The sequence below is a fragment of the Drosophila serrata genome, unplaced genomic scaffold, assembly GCF_035046125.1.
Source record: "Drosophila serrata isolate PLE 108 unplaced genomic scaffold, ASM3504612v1 contig_350, whole genome shotgun sequence".
In the NCBI taxonomy this organism is placed as follows: domain Eukaryota; kingdom Metazoa; phylum Arthropoda; class Insecta; order Diptera; family Drosophilidae; genus Drosophila; species Drosophila serrata.
This window is the reverse complement of record NW_028257248.1, coordinates 250,039-269,259: the sequence shown is the minus strand read 5'-3', so window position 1 is coordinate 269,259 and position 19,221 is coordinate 250,039. Positions and strand designations below refer to the sequence as shown.

Below are 19,221 nucleotides of genomic sequence, written 5' to 3'. Positions count from 1 at the left end.
TCTTGTACATAACGAACTTTACGCTGGACATTGTGGCCCTGATCGTGATCTTCGTGGTGCTGAGGGTGTCGGCGTACCTCTTCCTGGGCTGGAAGCTGAAGACCGTGCGCTAATCTGGGGCACTCCTCGAAACTTATTGTTTGTTGTTTTCGTTTCTTAAAGCTTTCAATGTACCTACACACAACTATCTAGTTAGTTATCAACGAAGCGTCTTGGGTTCTTTATCATTTATTTTTGCCTAGTTTTTAGTTTAGAAACTGATCAAAACAAAACCAAATCGCTGTAAACACAACATCTTCGATGTAAGGAAATCATAGGGACGTAAGTTATTCAAAAAATGTATATAACCCATATTTTTGCCAAAAGAGAAGAATATTTAAATACATGTCGATGTGTATTTATTTCTTTTATAAATGTCTGTGAATAAAACTTTTTTATTAAAAATAAATAACATAAAAGAACAAAGCAAAGACCTTGCATATATATGCCCTTTATATGTACATATATGCAATTATTTTATACAAAACTTTGTAATACAGGTTTACGATCTAAATCAAAATGGTATTTAAATGTCTGCAACATATACATATTTTATAATCACATTTGTATTTATAAATAGTGCATTCTTGGAGGAAATAAAGAAATTATACACAAAAGTAAAAAAAAAAAAAAAAAAAAAATAAAATAATATACATTAAATATCCTATTATGTTTCGAAGTGGGACATCACACTTATCATCTGAGCTAAGAGCAATATGATTCAGTTTAGTTGGCAGAGGAAATTTAACAGGATTGCAATTTTCCATATTATATTATTGTAACGGAACTGCCTTTCCTTGGGCAACTCCGATCTAGCTCAGGGTGCCCAGGGCTGGGTCCGACCCAATGCCCGCAGTCCGCACAATTTAAAATACCGAATTCATCGGACGTCTCGGACTAAACTACAAGTGTCATCACTAAACATTACAAAAATGTAAACAAACAACAGAAATTAAGCTGCTGGGTCGAATTTGTGGCTTGGCTGATTCCGCCCATCCAGTGATGCCTCCTCCACATTTCGGGGCATCACCCATCTCCGGCGGGCCGGAGCTTACTCCAGGCGGTCTGGCGACTGGTCCATCTCCCCCCAGGTAAAACTTACTCCATTTTCATTTAAATCTTTTACTGACTATTGATTATTATTGTTTTGCATCTTAAATTTAACAAATTTACAAATATTACTTTAGGCGCCAACTCATCCACGGCGAGAACGTGGCCTCAGCCAGAGATGCGCTTGCGCCAAGGCTGCCTTTTATTGGGGACCAACGTTGGAGAAGCTTTTCGAGGAGAAGCTTTTCGGCCACAAATTGGCCGATTGGCTAACAAGAAATTTTCCCTCACTTTCCCCTACTATCCCTGCTGGAGCTCCATGAGAAATAGCCTAGAGTCGGCGTTCAAAAAAAATGAGAGCTTACTAATGGCTTCTTCCCCGTTCCCCTATTGGTTGCAGCGCATGGGTTGCACCAATCCCGGACCCAGGATACGATCAATCCGGAGGGCGAGACAAACACACTAATACCTTACACCTAACAATAACAAACTAAATTTATTTTTTTATTTCAGCCCGCTCTGGTTTGGTGCCGGGTATTAAGGGTTGCCGGCAGGTCGGCGGCAGCTGCCTGGGAAGAAACTAATAGGCAATCCGCCCCTTTTATCGTCCCATCCGAAACGGACTCACCGGATGGTAGCAGCTGACGGCAATCTCCTGCAGTGGCTCGGCCAGCTACTCTGGGTGGCGGAACTGTGCTGCGGCGGCGGCGACGGCTCCGACGTTTGCGTGGGCCGGCGGACCTGGGTTGAGCCGGTCACTCTGGCCGGCGGTCCTGGGTTGCGGCAGCTTTGGCCGGTGGTCGTTCTGGCCGCGGCGGATTCAGCAACGCGGTGGCCAGCAGCTCTGGCGACGGCTCCAGGAAAACGGCACTGGGTGGCTCTGAGGCGACGGCTCAGGCAACGGCACTGGGTGGCGATCGGTCACGTCGTCTACCTCGATTCCGGGATCACGTTTTTTCTTTTTGACTTTAACCGCTCGAAAATCACTCACACACGTTATACATCCAGATTTTTCTCCTCGTTTTTTTCCGCTCGCACCTCCCTGTATATCCCGGTTCCTTTCCTCCGTTCCAGACTCCAGCCGTTACTTTTTCATTGCCCTTGCTGAGGGAAAGAGCAAGAACCCTTTCTCTTAGGACGCATTCGAACTTCACCGGTTCGCTCATTTTCCTCTCCCCCTCCTCGTCCTACCAATTCCCCCTATCCCTATCGATATATCGATAGTCCTTCAGCCCGTTCCCACCCGAAATGCAACAACACCCAAGGATATGGGGAGCTGCTCCCGGCTTCCAGCGGCTCGACAGGATCATTGGGAGCATTTGGATCTGTATCTCCAGCGCAGTTCCGTACGGTGCCCAACGCGGGGCCCACGTCTTACGTGAAGTACCCTTTCTCCAGTGTCTGGTCCATGTGTACTGTATGATCCCTCTTCCAGGTCACACGCGGATATCTTTTCGGCCCTGCATGTCCTCGAGCTCGTACGCGTTGCTTCCTATCGTTCTCACCACCCTGGCCTTGAGGAACTTCTTGGCAAACTTGGCGTTAAATTGCCTTCCGAAGTCGCTGAGAACGAAATTCCGGCGATACACCTCCTGGCCTGGTGTTGCGGCGAACTCTCTGGCCCTCTGGTTATAGCGTTGGCGACAACGATCGTACGAGGCCTCCAGACACTTGCGCACCTTCTCCTGCACGACTCGGAGTTGTCAGCCGTTGGCATACCGGCCATCTCATGGTCGCACAGAGACTACAGCTTCCTGGCCAATCGGTAGCTAGAACCATGCAGGAACATGTGATGTCCGAACAGCGTGAGAAACGGTGCTTCGCCCGTAGCCGAGTGGACTGCGTTCCGGAGGGCCACTGCGATCTCGGGAAGGTAGGCATCCCATTCCCTATAATCGTTCTCCAGGAACCCTCGGATAGCCGCCAGAACGCTCCGATTCACTCGCTCCGCTGCGTTGCTCTGTGGAGAGTATATCGGAGTTTTTAAGTGCCGAATTCCAAAGCTCTCCATGGCCTCCTCGAAAATCTTCGACACAAACTGTCGTCCATTGTCCGAATGCACGATCTCTGGGACCCCGAACTTGTAGAAGACCTCGTTTATGAGGAAATCCACTACATTTGAGGCTGTTGCTTCCTTCATGGCCTTCAAGAACGTGTATTTGGAAAAGTGGTCCACCACAATGAAGATCCAGGCATGCCCTTTCTTCGACCCCGAGTACTTGCCAAGGAAGTCGATGTACAGCTTCTGGAATGGCCGCTCAGTCTGTACTCGCTCACCGATTCCGACCATCATACGGTGATTCGGCGCCTTCGACTCCTTGCAGCCCTGGCATCTTCGAACAAATTCCCGAACCTGCAGCACCATCCCGGGCCAGTAGAACTGCCTCCGAAGGATCTCCATGGTCTTCCCCATTCCGCCGTGTGCTGCCTTTGGGTCCGTATGGGCTCGCTCTATCAGGCTGTGGGTCAGACTCTGCGGTATCCAGAGCTTCCACGCCGATCCGTCCGCCTCGTCGTCCAAAGTTGCCGGGGAGGTTCGCTTGAAGATGAGCCCGTCCTCAATCCTAAGATCCGGTAACTTATCCTCGATGCCCAGAATCTCTTCGACTAACTCCTGGTACTCATTTCCAGCAAATTCGGTGGTCTCAAAACCCAGCAACTCTGTCAGGTCCACCGAGATCTCCTCCACGCATCGCGAAAGCGTGTCTGCCACCACGTTCTCGCTACCTTTTCGGTGTTCGATTGTAAAGTTAAAACCCTGGAGCTGCAGAGACCACCTGGCCAGGCGTCCCGACAGATCTTTCATGGACATCAACCACTTCAAGCTAACGTGATCCGTGATGCACGTAAACGGCATGCCTTCCACGTATGGTCGGAACTTCCGGATCGCCAGGAGGGCTGCCAGGCACTCTTTTTCGGTGACGGTGTAATTCACCTGGTGCTTGTTCATCTTCGCCGAGAAGAATGCTATCGGATGCTCCTGGTTGTCCTCGTTCTTTTGGAAAAGAACGGCTCCAACCCCGATGTGTGATGCGTCACACTGAATATAAATGTGCCGCTTGAAATCGGAGTGCACCAGGACTGGTGCTGTGGTTAGCGCCATCTTAGAGGCTTCCACTGCCAGCTGCGCTTCCGGACTCAATGAAAACTTGTTCCCAATTTTCTTGAGGGATTCAGTCAACGGCGCTGCTAGCGTTGCGAAGTTTCGAACGAATCTCCGATACCAGCCTGCTGTTCCCAGAAACGCGCGCACCTCCTTCATCGACCTCGGCTCCGGCATCCTCCTGATTGCCGCCACTCTACCGGGATCCATGCTCAGACGACCTCCACCCACGACGAAACCCAAGTAAGTCAAAGACTTGAAGCAGAATTTAGATTTAGTTAATCCTGCTTCTCTTAGGCATTCGGCGACTTGTCGTAGGTATCGGAAGTGCGTCTCGATGTCCGGGGCCAGATCGTCCAAGTATACAAATACGTTGGATCGGATCTCGGCTGGGATTACTCGATCCATGAGTCTCACCAGCCTCTGTGCCGCATTACAGAGCCCGAAAGGCATCACCCTGAATTGGTAGAGAGGCCGACCAGGAACTGTGAACGCCGTCAACAACTTGCTCTTCTCGTCCAGTTCGATCTGCCAGAACGCAAATTTCAAATCCACGCTGGAGATGAAATGCATTTGATCGATCTTTTCTTGTCGTCATCTTCCTGGTCAGCGTAGTGCTCCATCTCCCTGGCATTAACTTCTTCGGCCTTCTTCACCCCTTGAACCGGGATATCTCCAACTACGGCCGGAGCCAGTCAAACGCCCGCCAAAAGTCGACGCCGAGGTATGCCGCCTGTTCCAGATACGGACACAGATAGAAATAAAGGTTTTCTACTCCACAGGTACCTCTATCCGGCCGATGATCGACCGATCCTCTCCAGCGGCAGTTCGCACCACCGAGAAGTACCTCTGCACCGGCACACCCATCGCGTCCACCAGTTTCCCTGCAGCCTTTTCCGAGCAGACTGACGCTCGCCCCGGTGTCCAACAAACCAGTCTCAGCTGCTGGCCTGAGATCGTTACTCGGGCGAACGGTCTGGGATCCTGGGTGCCGCCCCGCTTGACGGCCGCGACGACTTCTCGGCGCTTACGCTGGCGTTTCCGAAACCGATCTCGTGCCTTTCGAACCGTCCGGGAGACCTCACGCATGCCGCTCAGCTGATGCTCCTCGAAGATTCGGTTCCTGGCCTCTAAATACCGTCACATGCGCTCTTCATAGGTTAAGTATCTTAAATTATTTTTAGAATTATCCTTAACGCCTATCTTGTTATTTTTAGGGTCTCCTACTGCGCGGAATTCCGCGTTGGGCGAGCCCCTTCCGCTCTGGGATCGCCCCGCCGTCCGTTTCCCATACAATTCGGGCACTTCGGAGCAACGTTGTCGGCTTTTCCGCAACGGAAACAAAAAACCTTTTTCAGCTCCTGCCCGCAATCCCGAAAACCGTGGTTCATGGCTCCACAATTCCAGCAGCCAGGCCGGAAAGGATTTCGAGGCCGCTCCTGAACTTCCTGCACTTGCAGTGGTTGCTTGCTTCATCCTCCTCTGGCTGTGGAGCAAACGCCTCGCTGTCTCGGTTCCGTTCCGCTCCTTGGTAGCGCGTTGGTGGTGGGAATTGGGCCCGAGCTCTACGTCCGAAGGTACCCTCCACCTCGAGGCTCTCCTGCCGCAGCTCATCCACAGTGAGTAGCTCCATCGCATACATGAAGCGAGCGATCCCTTCTCTTAACCCTTTTTTCATCACCTTAACCAGGTGACGCTCCGGCATCGGCTTCCTCAGGCGAGAAGCAAGGGTTTGCATCGCTTGCAGATAATCATCTACGCTCTCCCCGGGTTGCTGCTCCCGCTGCAGTAGCTGATGCATCCGCTAATGCTCCGTCTCGTGGCTCTGGACCCGATCTAGCAGCGCTCGGCGTAGCTGATGCCAGCTGTCCACCACTCCAAGTCCCTACAACTCGGCCCATGAGCAACGCGATTGCCTCTGGAGGTACTCCAAGCGAAACAGGAAGCCTTCGATGTGGTTCCGCTCGTCCTCACCGCTGAACCAGACGTTCCACCTATCCACCCTTGTGACCTGGGAACTGACTCCTGCATCCCTGTTGACGTACGTCCGTTCGTCACGGAATCCGCCGTCGCGGCGGTCCTCGACACGCCAGTTCCGACCAACGCTGTCCACCCCAACGCGTCTCCTCAACCTCGGTGGAACCGTCGGGGCTGAATGAGTAGATCTCGGCTGGATCTGGCGCCCTCCTGGGCGGCTTCGGCGGAACTCGTGGCGTAGGCCTCGTTGCATGACCGGCGGACGTCTGTCCATGCCTGGGTACCGATCCGCGGGCGTCGTGCACGGGCTCCCTCGCTCGTCCAAACGGAGGTGGTGGCTGCTGTGGGCGCTGTTGTTGTCCTGTTGCTGTCGACTGCTGCTGCTGACTCTTGATCCCTCCAGGTAAGTGCTGCTGCTTTGTGGCGGGTCTCAAAACTTCATTAATCAGCTTCATCATTTCCAGAAACCCGGCCCGCATCTCGTCCCGCAAGCTCTGGCTGATCCCGTCTTCTTGGGTCTTGCGGTATGTTTCCGCCGCCTGAGCCAGGGCGAGGTTCACTGCCGACTTGGCCGTGGAATCTACGGGCGGATCTTGAAAATGTACTGCCCGCTGAGCGGGATCCATTCCCATCAGATGGTCAGCTGTGGCCCCGATCGCCTCGAAGTCTAGCAAATTAGTCTTTGCTTGCTCTTCCGGCTCCTCCAGCTGTTGGTCTTGTCGCCGAGAAGGGGGTGTCCTCGGCAACCCCATAGAGGCGCGCGGTGGCGCGTGCGCGACAGCACCCTCCCTATCTGTAGACCACAACTCCTCTTCCTGGGCTGAAGGACCCTTCGACCTGAGCTGGTAATTATTTCCCCTGTCCCTGTCCATAATCCAATTCTTTAATTCCTAAATGCAAATGCAACAAATATGTAATTAAATAACGCAATAAATAAATAAATCAATAAATAAATAAATAAATAAATAAATAAATAAATAAATAAATAAATAAATAAATAAATAAATAAATAAATAAATAAATAAATATATAAATAAATAAATAAATAAATGGAGAAATAAATTTACGAATAAATAGATAAATAAATCTTCTTTTACCTGCGTACTCAACCAAAAAAATAAATAAATAAATAAATTAAATAACGCAATAAATAAATAAATAAATAAATAAATAAATAAATAAATAAATAAATAAATAAATAAATAAATAAATAAATAAATAAATATATAAATAAATAAATAAATAAATAAATAAATAAATAAATAAATAAATAAATAAATAAATAAATAAATAAATAAATAAATAAATGGAGAAATAAATTTACGAATAAATAGATAAATAAATCTTCTTTTACCTGCGTACTCAACCAAAAAAATTCACTAACTTCTCTTTTCGTTTCTAAATTTCAGGGGAGATGGAGCCGATCATCACAATTCGTCCCAGTAGTTTCGACTTCGGCCGCTCGTCAACTGGGCTAACTTTCAGCGGTGCTGAAAGTCGCCAGTTAAGGACATCGGCTTTCAGCAGTATCCCGTAGGATTTTCTTTGATGCCTGGGACTTCAAGGCTCAGATTGCGGTGGTCGCGCAGCGCGCAGTGAGACCTGCGGGTCGCGACTTCCCCAACAAGCTGATCCCAGGAAGCCTCATCCACCAGAAAAACCCAAGGATCTGCACAATATTTACTTTAACATTAACATTAACATTGAAACAAACAAACTTTACGTTAATATAAATAAACACTTGTTTCCCTATCTACTATATATCACAGTTTATATCACAGTGGTTCTTGACTCGTGCTTTATGCACGGTCTGTGCCTAAGGGATGCGAATCCGTCGTTCCCACGCCCGGATGCCACCGCAGCACCCTTGGTGAACTGTGCCCTGGAGCAATTGTACATTTTTCTGCGGACCAAGCCTCCCGTTCTGACTGGGAAACTAATTAAAAATAAAAACAACGAATATCCTACGCCTTGGTCACCAGTCCCCGGTCCTCGGTGCAGTTGCAGACCGTAATATAGGCCTCGCAAGCCACCGAATGCGAGGGCTGAATGACCTAGGACGTGGCCTTTCGAGACGTCGCTATTCTTTTATTTTTTTAGATTTGGGAGCCATTTTGTAACGGCTCATTTAAATCTTTTACTGACTATTGATTATTATTGTTTTGCATCTTAAATTTAACAAATTTACAAATATTACTTTAGGCGCCAACTCGTCCACGGCGAGAACGTGGCCTCAGCCAGGGATGCGCTTGCGCCAAAGCTGCCTTTTATTGGGGGCCCAACAACGTTGGCGGAGGAGAAGCTTTTCGGCCACAAATTGGCCGATTGGCTAACAAATTTTCCCTCACTTTTCCCTACTATCCCTGCTGGAGCTCCATGAGAAATAGCCTAGAGTCGGCGTTCAAAAAAAATGAGAGCTTACTAATGGCTTCTTCCCCGTTCCCCTATTGGTTGCAGCGCATGGGTTACACCAATCCCGGACCCAGGATACGATCAATCCGGAGGGTGAGACAAACACACTAATACCTTACACCTAACAATAACAAACTAAATTTATTTTTTTATTTCAGCCGGCAGGTCGGCGGCAGCTGCCTGGGAAGAAACTAATAGGCAATCCGCCCCTTTTATCGTCCCATCCGAAACGGACTCACCGGATGGTAGCAGCTGACGGCAATCTCCTGCAGTGGCTCGGCCAGCTACTCTGGGTGGCGGAACTGTGCTGCGGCGGCGGCGACGGCTCCGACGTTTGCGTGGGCCGGCGGACCTGGGTTGCGCCGGTCACTCTGGCCGGCGGATTCAGCGACGCGGTGGCCAGCAGCTCTGGCGACGGCTCCAGGAAAACGGCACTGGGTGGCTCTGAGGCGACGGCTCAGGCAACGGCACTGGGTGGCGATCGGTTACGTCGTCCACCCCGATTCCGGGATCACGTTTTTTCTTTTTGACTTTGACCGCTCGAAAATCACTCACACACGTTATCCATCCAGATCTTTCTTCTCGTTTTTTTCCGCTCGCACCTCCCTTTATAGCCCGGTTCCTTTCCTCCGTTCCAGACTCCAGCCGTTACTTTTTCATTGCCCTTGCCGAGAGAAAGAGCAAGAACCCTTTCTCTTAATTATACACAATTATTTGTTAAATCTTGATAAGATATTTTTGGTTTATTCTTTATTCGATCACCTGTTTTAATATTTATCTGCGATTCCAAGTCTTCTTTTCATAAGACTTTTCACCAAATATAGATAGTGATATGGTAGAATTTGAGAATGCCTATTTCTGGATAGGCATTCTCAAATTTTACCATATCACTAGGCTGTTCATCTGCTTGATCAGATTTCCTTTTGTTGTTGAGGACATTTTCATTATCAATATTTGATTGAACACTTTCACCATCTTCATTATTAGGATGCATACCATCCTAAACCACAGCTTTAGATTTTACCATATTTGTTCCATCAACAACAACATCTCTTGCTGTTACAAATATGTATTTTTCAACACACCACAATCTATACCCATTAGGTTCAACCCCACAAGTATACCTTTCCATGACTTTTCGTCAAACTTTCTTTTTTGTAATTTAATATAAACATATACTGTGGAAACAAAAACTTTTAAATATCTCAAACTTGGCCTTTTATTATGCCACATTTCATATGGTGTTTTCAATAAATCATTATGTGCATTACTTGAACTTCTATTTATTAAATACGTTGCTGTTAATACAGCTTCACCCCAGAAACTTTTCTGTAGGTTGGCTCTTATAACTAAAGCACGAGCTTTTTCAGTTATAGACCTTATCATCCTTTCGGATACACTATTTTGCTGAGGTGTGTGTGGAACTGTTAGATGGTAGCTGATGCCTTTTTCAACACAAAATTCTCGCATTTCATTTGATAAATATTCCCTCCCATTATCTATGTACAGATTAACTACTTTCAGATTAAAATGGGCTTCGCTTTTTAAAATAAAATCCCTGAATACACTAAAAACATCTGACTTGTAAGTTAACAAATATGTTACCAGTAATGTGTATATTGATCTATAAAAACAACATAATAGTTCTTTATATTTATTGTTGGAGGTGTTATCGGACCACAGACGTCGGGATGTATTACAAATAATGACCTATCTGTGTGATCTTTATTTTTAACCTTTTCAAAACGAAGCCTAGTTTGTTTTCCTTTTATGCAGGCTTCACATAAATCATTAACTGAATTAACATTAGTTAGCAAATTAGTATCTTCAAATAAATTGTGGTTTTTAATTTAAAAAAAATTTTCCTGACCTCTATTCCCTAACCTCTCATGCCATATGTTATAATTTATTATACCCTTGCAGGGTATTATAATTTCAGTCAGAAGTTTGCAACGCAGTGAAGGAGGCATCTCCGACTATATAAAGTATATATATTCTTGATCAGGATCAACAGCCGAGTCGATCTAGCCATGTCCGTCTGTCCGTCTGTCCGTCTGTCCTTCTGTCCGTCTGTCAGTCTGTCCGTCTGTCCGTTTCTACGCAAACTAGTCTCTCAGTTTTGAAGCTATATTAATGAAACTTTGTAGTTAGCCTTCCCTCACTCGTATATATGTCGGAACGGGCCGGATCGGACGACTATATCATATAGCTGCCATACGAATGATCGGAAAATTTTTACAAAAAAAATTTTAACTTTTTCAGTTTTCAATAGAATTGGATCAAATTTGAGATATAGCCATTTTACTAAACTCTACAATTTTGCAGAAAATTTTATGAAAATCGGACTACTATATCATATAGCTCCCATAGGAGCGATCCAGAAATTAATACAATTAAAAATTATAGCTTTTTCGGTTTTCAACAGATTTTCAGCAAATTTGAGGTATAGACATTTTATATTATATATATATTATATTTTGTGTCAAACTTCATGAAAATTTGACGATTGTATCATATACATACATACAAACGATCGTTTGATGTAGAGGAAAAATGCAAATCTGTGAATGTAAAACTGAAAATATAATATGTATAGGTGAATGAAATGAAAGCAGGTATTACTTCATTGTTTTTTAACACATATATATAATTTATATTGTATGGATTCCTATTCATAGAAGTTCTATCTGCAAGGGTATATAAACTTCGGCGTGCCGAAGTTAGCTTCCTTTCTTGTTTTTCTTGAAACAAATTCATTCTTAGGTATTGTAAATCTCACAGAAGGGACATTATCAATAAAATGTGCATCCAATATATTTATTTTATTTTTACTTACAAGTACACCTACTGGATGAAATACAATCGTAAAACCAGCATCTTGCATCTTTTAAACAGAAATAAGGTTTTGTGATACATCAGGACAAAATAGCACAACATTTAGGGTAACGTTAATAAAAGTATCAGTTAGCAATTCCATTGATCCCTTTTTAGTTGCAAGTATAAATTCGTCCGATTTTGCAACAGCTAGTTTTATTGGTGATTCAAGATGACAAACATTTGAGAGTAGATTTTCGTTGTTGGTCAAGTGGTCAGATGCACCCGAATCCAATAGGAAATGTTATTGTGACGTTTGAGCATAAATGCAAAACCAGATCTCTCTGTCTCTTTTTGCCCTTGAGCCAATTGTGCCTGTTTTTCTTTATTATTCATATTTTCTTCTCATATACTTATAGCAATCCTTCTTTAAGTGCCCTATCTCGCCACAGTAAAAACATTTTTGTTTATTAAATTTGAATTTGGATTTAAATTAAACTTTATCTTGAAATTTATTATTTTTATAATGAAATTTATTTTCTATATATTGAAACTTTTTATTTATTTTATTCACAGCTTGCAATACTTTTAAACTTGTATCTTTAGATTTTTGCTTTAATTTAATTTCATGATCAAGTAATCTATTTTTGACGAAAGCCAAAGTCAAATTATTTTCTACTAGTGTTTCAATGGCGGTAATGACGCCATCATACGAAACGGGTAGAGAAATCAAAAGATGGCTGACCTTGTCCATGTCATCTAATTTCGCGCCAGATGCAGAAAGTTCTGTGTTTAGATCATCAAATATATTAAAATGGTTTATCAAATCCATATCGAATTTTACTTTTAGCGAAAGTAGCGGACGGACAACTGTGTAGCCAAACTTTTGCGTTCATATATTGAGTCTAAATTATGAAAAATTTATTAAGCACTGCAATCATTTGTGACCATTGTGATCATTTGTGGCCTCGGGCCAGGGGTGTTCCCTTTGTTTGGCGGGAACTAGAGATGTGGAGCCGATAAGGGCAAATCCAAGGGACGCACGACAACTTCTTTTATTCGCAGTCCGAGGGAGACTGCAGGAGCAACTTGGGAGTCGAGGACAACTCCTTTTATTCGCAGTCCGATAGAGACTGCAAGAACAACTTGGAACCGCAGGAAGCGTCCCACGTGTGGATTGAGAAGTCGCAGTCAGCGACATGGAGACGCGGACAGCGTCAGTGGAGTCGCAGTCAGCGACAAGGAGTAGCAGGCACCGACGTAATAGAGACGCAGACAGCGTCAGTTGAGGAGTCGCAGGCAGCAACGTAATGGAGACGCAGACAGCGTTGAGTTTCAGGCACCGACGTGGAGGAGAGCAGTCAGCGCCGAGAGAGATTCAGACAGCGTCAGTTGAGGAGTCGCAGGCGGCGACGAAATGGAGACGCAGAGAGCGTCAGTCGTGGAGTCGCAGGCTGCGACTTAGAGGAGCGCAGTCAGCGCCGACCACAGTTGAGTCGCAATCAGCGACATGGAGACGCAGACAGCGTCAGTCGTGGAGTCGCTGGCAGCGACGTAGAGGAGCGCAGTCAGCACCGAGAGAGACGCAGACAGCGTCAGTTGAGGAGTCGCAGGCAGCGCCGAGAGAGACGCAGACAGCGTCAGTTGAGGAGTCGCAGGCAGCGACGTAGTGGAGACGACAGTTGAGTCGCAGTCAGCGACAAGGAGACGCATGCAGCGTCAGTTGAGTCGCAGTCAGCGACAAGGAGGCACAGGTACGACATTTGAAGCGCTCACCCAGGATGAGCGCCCGGCTGATAATATAATAATAATAATAATAATATATAATAATGTAGTTACTACTGGGAGGCTGCGTTCCACCGTGTCTTCGAATTTTGCGAAAAAGTATTTTAGAGCGCAATTCATACGTTTTTGACAACCTTGCCAAAGCTTCATCTTGCAGTTGCTCGGCAAGCAACCAGTTTTCCGTTGCATTCTTTAGTTGCATTACCGTTAACGGATTTCGGGAAAAAAAAAACTACATGAGCCATTTTAACTCTAGGTATATCGAAATCGAATTTCTGAATGTAACCCACCAACGCTGTACCGAAGAGTGTATGGAGTGGAGGATTCGTAACACCATACGATTTTTTTACACACGATTTTTTCGTGCTGGCTTTTTAACAGACTCCAGGCTCTCTCACATTTCGTTCAAAAGCCAGCGAGAGAGCGCTCTAGAACTAGCCGCTCTCACACATGCAGCGATGTTTTTGTGATGGCTCTAGAGCCAGCAAAATTTCACGGTTGAATTTATTACATATTTTTACATTTATTTTATTTTATTTATATAATTTATGTATATATTTATTTATATATATGTATATATATATTATTTCTTAGTCAATTGATTTAAATAATTATAAATACATATATAATTATGAATTTAAATAATAATAATATGTAATATATATATGTAATAATTCAAATATATAATATACATACATATTTAAATATTCTGTATGTTCATATTATGTTAATAAACCATTTTTAGATATGAAAATAAAATTTAGTTACATGATTTTCTGTATTTCAAATTTGTTTTGATTTGCGCGCCCGAACTAGAAAAAAGCTCGAGCAAGAAAAGCGCGAAAATTCTGTGTTTTTTTGTTTCTCTTCTTGCGTTCGCTAAAAGCCTACAAATCCGTTTCATAAGATTATTCATTATTCAAACGCTTTGATGAATTTGTTGATGAATTGTCGATGAATCATCAATTAATTGTTGATGAATTTTTATTGATGACAGTCTAGGACAAGCCCATGTTACATCAAAGAAAAATTTGATGTAATTTTATTTTTCTCTTACGAATGGAGGATGGCCATCCTACAAAATCTATTCTATAAAAATTTTTTATCTATCCTTATGAACTGTCTGAGTTTTATTTTTTGTATTTCAAAATATTATATTATTATTAGGTTCTATATTCTTTACCGTATAGGGTCCTGTATATTAAAAGTCTATCTTATGACCTCTGTTTACGTGAGGGGCCCACTGTGCCGCCTCTGCTCAGGAGCGAGCGTTTTGTTCCCGGCTTGCGCTCGCTCTCCAACTATTGCCGATCTCCGGCTCTCGCTTTAACGAGGCAAAACTACCGGGAGCTCGTTTTTTTCTCTTTTAGTTAGTCTCATGTAAGCAGCTAATAAAAGCTGACGCTCAGAAAACTTCCACGACGCCCCCGCCTTTATTTTTTCAACCCTGACGGGTTAACTCTTTCGCCAGCGACGTGGGAATTTCTTGGGCCTCCATTGCCGAGTCTTTGCGGGCAGGATCGCCCCCTAATCATTTGGTCCTTCGAGCCGGATTTCCTGCAGGATATCCTACAAGTCACCAGCAGTTCCAGGCATTTGTCCGCCACGATAAGTACGAGTTTTTTTCTTCTCTGTCTAACCTCGCTGCCGATCTGCAACAGTGGGCCGATCACTCAATTTCGGTCGCACTCCCTGTCATTCGTGTCAACTCTCAGTCCGTTTTCCTGACCCCAAGGCAGCTGAGGAACTCCAATTTCTATTCGCCTCCGTTCCTCGAAAATTTCCATCGGTGTCCGCTTGTGTGCGCCGCCCTTTTTGCTCGCCGTTTCATCCATTGCCCGTTGCCCATCACTTGACAACGGTAGAGGCCTATGTACTGCCATATACACATACACACACAAACACGAATGCTAACCTCTTGCACATCATAATTTGGTGCATTTTAAAACCTTACTGTGAACAGTGATATCGTGTTGCGGGAAAAGGAGGCATAATAATATCGGACAGCCGGTGTGCACTCGTTTCGGGAGTTCAACTTGTTCGCCGAACAGCCCGCCGCTGCCGCGATATTTTTTTGTCGTCTTTTGTGCCGTGTCCATACAACATATTTGTGTTCGCGGAATTTAATACAGTCCACTTCTCGACGCTTTACTGTGCCCCGACACATTGTTCCTATTTACATGCATGCTCATATATTTTCTGTCAACGATTCCAGGAACTAATCCCGATAATAGAATTTTAAAAAAATTCAAAGTGAACATAACAATTAGCAACAAAACCCAAACGCAAACGCAAGTGTTATAATTGTTTTCAATTTCGTCACCGCAGAGGTCGTGTTGTTGTTGTTGCCGCTTTGGTTCTTGGGGCCTTCACATAGGCACCGCTTGCCGTCGGCATAACGCAACGAGTTTTTCCTCGCGACCAAGTACCGAGCTTTTAAGTTCGGCTCTTCAACACCGCTCGCCGTCGGTATAATACAGCGAGTTTTTTTCCCCTTTTTTTTTTCCTTCGTTCCGAACCGAGTTTTTTTTTTTGTAGTCCAGATCCTCGGCTTGGAACAATTAAACATCTGCGCCTTGTGATTCCTGACATTCGAATTGTTAGCCAAGTGTCAGACAAGTCCCAGTATAACCAACATCCAAATTCAATCCACACAGATGCAACTGCGCTTGTTGTGTTTATTTATTTGTTGTATCCACTTCGCCGCTGCAGAGGCCGTGCGTGTTGTTGTTGCCGCATAATTTGTTGGACATCATATAGGCACCGCGCGCCGTCGGTAAAACACAGCGGTTAAATCCTCATCTCAATAATTCACAATAAATACATATCTAAGCTCAGTACCTCCATTCGGTTAAGTTTTGTTGGCTCCCTTCGTATCCTCCAGCCTTCCGTGAGCTCTATTCCGCTTGTTCGTCGTACGCACTGCCTAAACCCGCATTCCGAGTTCGATATACATTTCGTCCGTCATCGCTTTATTTTTTGCCGATCAAGACAGTGCATTTGTGAAACCATTTTCCCGTTCGACAGTTGACCAGCACTGAACACACAACATAACACTATCGCTGTGGGAGCAATCCATACATAACAAAGCCGAAATTCCAATATGGAGGGAGTTAGATGCTTTTTTGACAGAGCGGCATCGCACCCTGGAGGCCATCGACGACGTCAGGCCTTGCGGTTCGGGGCCAGTTTCGCCAAAAGATCGGCACCCACGAGCGCCCCAACTCGCAGGCTCAATTCATACGAGACCCGAGTTGTTCCTGCCCCCAAGGGGCCCGATCTCTGTTTCGGCGGGAATCACCCTGCTCGCTTATGTCCATGTTTTCTTGTGCCATTTTTTTATTCACTCAATTCGCATAACGCTACACGGCAGCAATCAACTGACAATCCGTCTAATCCGTTCCAAAATCTGGATTCCGACGGTGAGAAATTTGGTCAAATCGGTCATCTATTCGAGCAAGGTGTGTGTCATCCACAAGAAGAGGGTGCAGACGCAACTTTTGGGAGAGTTGCCTAAGGAGAGGACTTCGTTCTCTCGTCCCTTCACCTACACCGGTATGGACTACGCCGGACCCTTCGACTCCAAGAACTACACGGGCCGAGCCTGTCTGATTACAAAGGGGTATGTTCTAGTGTTCGCGTGCTTCGCCACCAAAGCCATCCATTTAGAGCGTACGACCTTACGACAAAGAAATTTCTAGCTGCTTTCGCCCGTTTCGTGTCCCGCAGAGGATGACCCCGCCAAGTTCAATCGGACAACGGAAAAACCTTTGTAGGAGCGGCTGCCCTCCTCTCTCGTGATTTTCTTCAAAGCGTGAAAGGGGCTGTGACAAGCGCCTATTGCCATCAACAGCTGCTCTGGCATTTCATTCCTCCGGGAGCACCCCACATGGAAGGCCTGTGGGAGGCAGGCGTCAAGAGCTTTAAAACCCTGTTCTATAAGTCCACGGCCACGCGCACATATACGTTTGAAGAGCTGTCTATGCTCTTGGCGAGAATCGAAGCATGTCTGAACACGCGCCTGATCGCTCCCATGTCCGAAGACCCCGCCGACATATTGGCACTTACTCCTGGACATTTTCTTGTTGGAGGGCCCCTCCTAGCCACGGTGGAACCCGAAATAAAGGGGGGCACAACGTCCATTATTAACCGGTGGCAGCATTTGAAGGCTCTCCAGCAGCAATTTCGTCTGCGGTGGAAAGAAAAGTACCTCAAGGAACTTCATAAACGGAATAAGTGACAAGCCCCGTCAAAAGACTTCCGTGTCGGGGACATGGTGGTGGTTAAGGAAGACAACCTTCCATCCAATGAATGGCGGTTAGGAAGAGTCGATGCGGTGTTTCCAGGATCCGACGGCCGCGTTCGTGTGGTCGACATCCGCGCTGCGCGGGGGCTCCTTAAGCGCCCTGTAGCCAAAGCTGTCCTCCTTCCGATGGACGCCTCCGCTTGTCCAGTAGATCCAATGGCTCGACGTTATGTGTTGTCTCGTAGTCATAAGCCGTAGTTCCAATACGAAATACTTATACTAATTCCTTCATTGTTCTTCGTCATTCAAGCAGTCATACCCAGCACGATGCCTCCGCATCCTCGCACCGCCATCACCATCCACCACGAACATTGGCGACGAGCAAATTTGTTCGGCCACTGTGGGCTCCAAGACGGAAAGGGATGTCCGTTTCGACGTGGTGTTCAGGGTGGAGCCGCACGTGAGCATCCGCACTCCAATTCGGGAGCTAAGCGTGACGGTGCGGGCCCACTTCCGCGACATCACCCTGGCCGACGAGCGGTTCTATCTACCAGCGACCATCTCCGTGATCCTAGGCGCGGATATGTTTTCGCGAGTGATGCGCCCGGCTTTCTGAAGATCCAGGATGGACTGCCAGTGGCCCAAATCACCGTCTTCGATTGGGTCGTGTCTGGAGCCTGCCATCAGCCATAGCTGCAACGACCCTGTTGCAACCCGAGCGATTGCAAGGAGGGGCGGCAGGATGTTTCTGTGAGGGGCCCACAGTGCCGTCTCTGCTCAGGAGCGATCTTTTTGTTCCCGGCTTGTGCTCGCTCTCCAACTATTGCCGATCTCCCGCTCTCGCTTTAACGAGGCAAAACGACCGGGAGCTCATTTTTTCTCTTTAAGGGGTTACATACAGTTGGAGGGGCAAAAAAAAGTGAATTTTTCAGAGTGTTTTCTGAAGAAACTTTTTAACTTATTGATCCCAAACTTTATACACTTATTATAGTATCTTTTAACAGTATTTAAGGAGTTAGAACTAGTAAAAATATGTATGTGGAAAAAAATTACACCTGTTATCCGGGAGCTCCTCTTAAAAAAGACGTTTTGCGGTGACCACTATATGTCGGAACTGGATCATCTGAAATATAAAAACAAAAAAGATTTTGTTAGAGTAATGTCAATTCTAGAAATTAATCGAAGGAATAAGCAAAATAATTTTTTTTTACAAAAAGGCAGTTTTGCAAACAAAAAAAAACGATTTTTCTCCGAAATTTCAGACTTAAATTGATTAAAAAAAATAACTATTTATTGGAAAGGAAAAATTTAAGAAGGTCGTGTTCAAATTTGAGAATAATCGGACTAGCCATTTTCGAGCAATGTTGGTCACCGACTTTGAAAACACCATTTTGAGAAAAACACGTTTAAAGTTTGGAATGCACATATATGTATATACGAGCACTTTATATAGAGCACTCTGAAACGACTTTTCAAATTTACTTATAACTCAGGAAATATTCACCGGAACGAATCGAAACTTTCTGTGTATATTCTTAAATATATTTACATTAAGAAAATAAAATAAAAGAAAAAATCGATTTTTTTTTAATTCTAACTGTATGTAATCCCTTAAGATAGTCTCATGTTAGTAGCGAATAAAAGCTGACCCTCAGCTGAAACTACCACGACGCCCCCGCCTTTATCTTTTCAACCCTGACGGGTTAACTCTTTTGCCAGCGACGTGGGAATTTCTTGGGCCTCCATTGCCCAGTCTTTGCGGGCAAGATCGCCCCCTAAATCAACCTCTTTCATT

At 45.4% G+C, this 19,221-nt stretch overlaps 2 protein-coding genes across 2 annotated transcripts; both read left to right on the top strand.

The window, feature by feature from the left end:
* The first annotated feature begins 731 nt into the window (after positions 1-731).
* LOC110185385 (uncharacterized) lies at positions 732-5,547 on the top strand. The gene is made up of 7 exons (XM_086838593.1): positions 732-1,130; positions 1,227-2,472; positions 2,525-3,663; positions 3,721-4,435; positions 4,490-4,916; positions 4,975-5,351; positions 5,410-5,547. The coding sequence occupies exons 3-4, from the start codon at positions 3,284-3,286 to the stop codon at positions 4,118-4,120; spliced, it is 780 nt and encodes a 259-aa protein (XP_086694719.1). The 5' UTR covers positions 732-1,130; positions 1,227-2,472; positions 2,525-3,283; the 3' UTR covers positions 4,121-4,435; positions 4,490-4,916; positions 4,975-5,351; positions 5,410-5,547.
* Positions 4,992-7,928, top strand: LOC147642807 (uncharacterized). Its single transcript, XM_086838595.1, has 5 exons — positions 4,992-5,112; positions 5,410-5,811; positions 5,883-6,572; positions 6,634-7,014; positions 7,579-7,928. The coding sequence occupies exons 1-3, from the start codon at positions 4,992-4,994 to the stop codon at positions 6,170-6,172; spliced, it is 813 nt and encodes a 270-aa protein (XP_086694721.1). The 3' UTR covers positions 6,173-6,572; positions 6,634-7,014; positions 7,579-7,928.
* The last annotated feature ends 11,293 nt before the right edge of the window (positions 7,929-19,221 follow it).

Excerpts from the sequence above, each read along its gene's own strand:
- LOC110185385 (XM_086838593.1), top strand. The coding sequence starts at position 3,284 with ATGCCCTTTCTTCGACCCCGAGTACTTGCCAAGGAAGTCGATGTACAG. Across the intron at positions 3,664-3,720 it reads GTCCTCAATCCTAAGATCCG|CAAATTCGGTGGTCTCAAAA; the intron begins GTAACTTATCCT and ends ACTCATTTCCAG.
- LOC147642807 (XM_086838595.1), top strand. The coding sequence starts at position 4,992 with ATGATCGACCGATCCTCTCCAGCGGCAGTTCGCACCACCGAGAAGTAC. Across the intron at positions 5,113-5,409 it reads GCAGACTGACGCTCGCCCCG|GGTCTCCTACTGCGCGGAAT; the intron begins GTGTCCAACAAA and ends TGTTATTTTTAG. Across the intron at positions 5,812-5,882 it reads CCTGCCGCAGCTCATCCACA|GTGACGCTCCGGCATCGGCT; the intron begins GTGAGTAGCTCC and ends CACCTTAACCAG.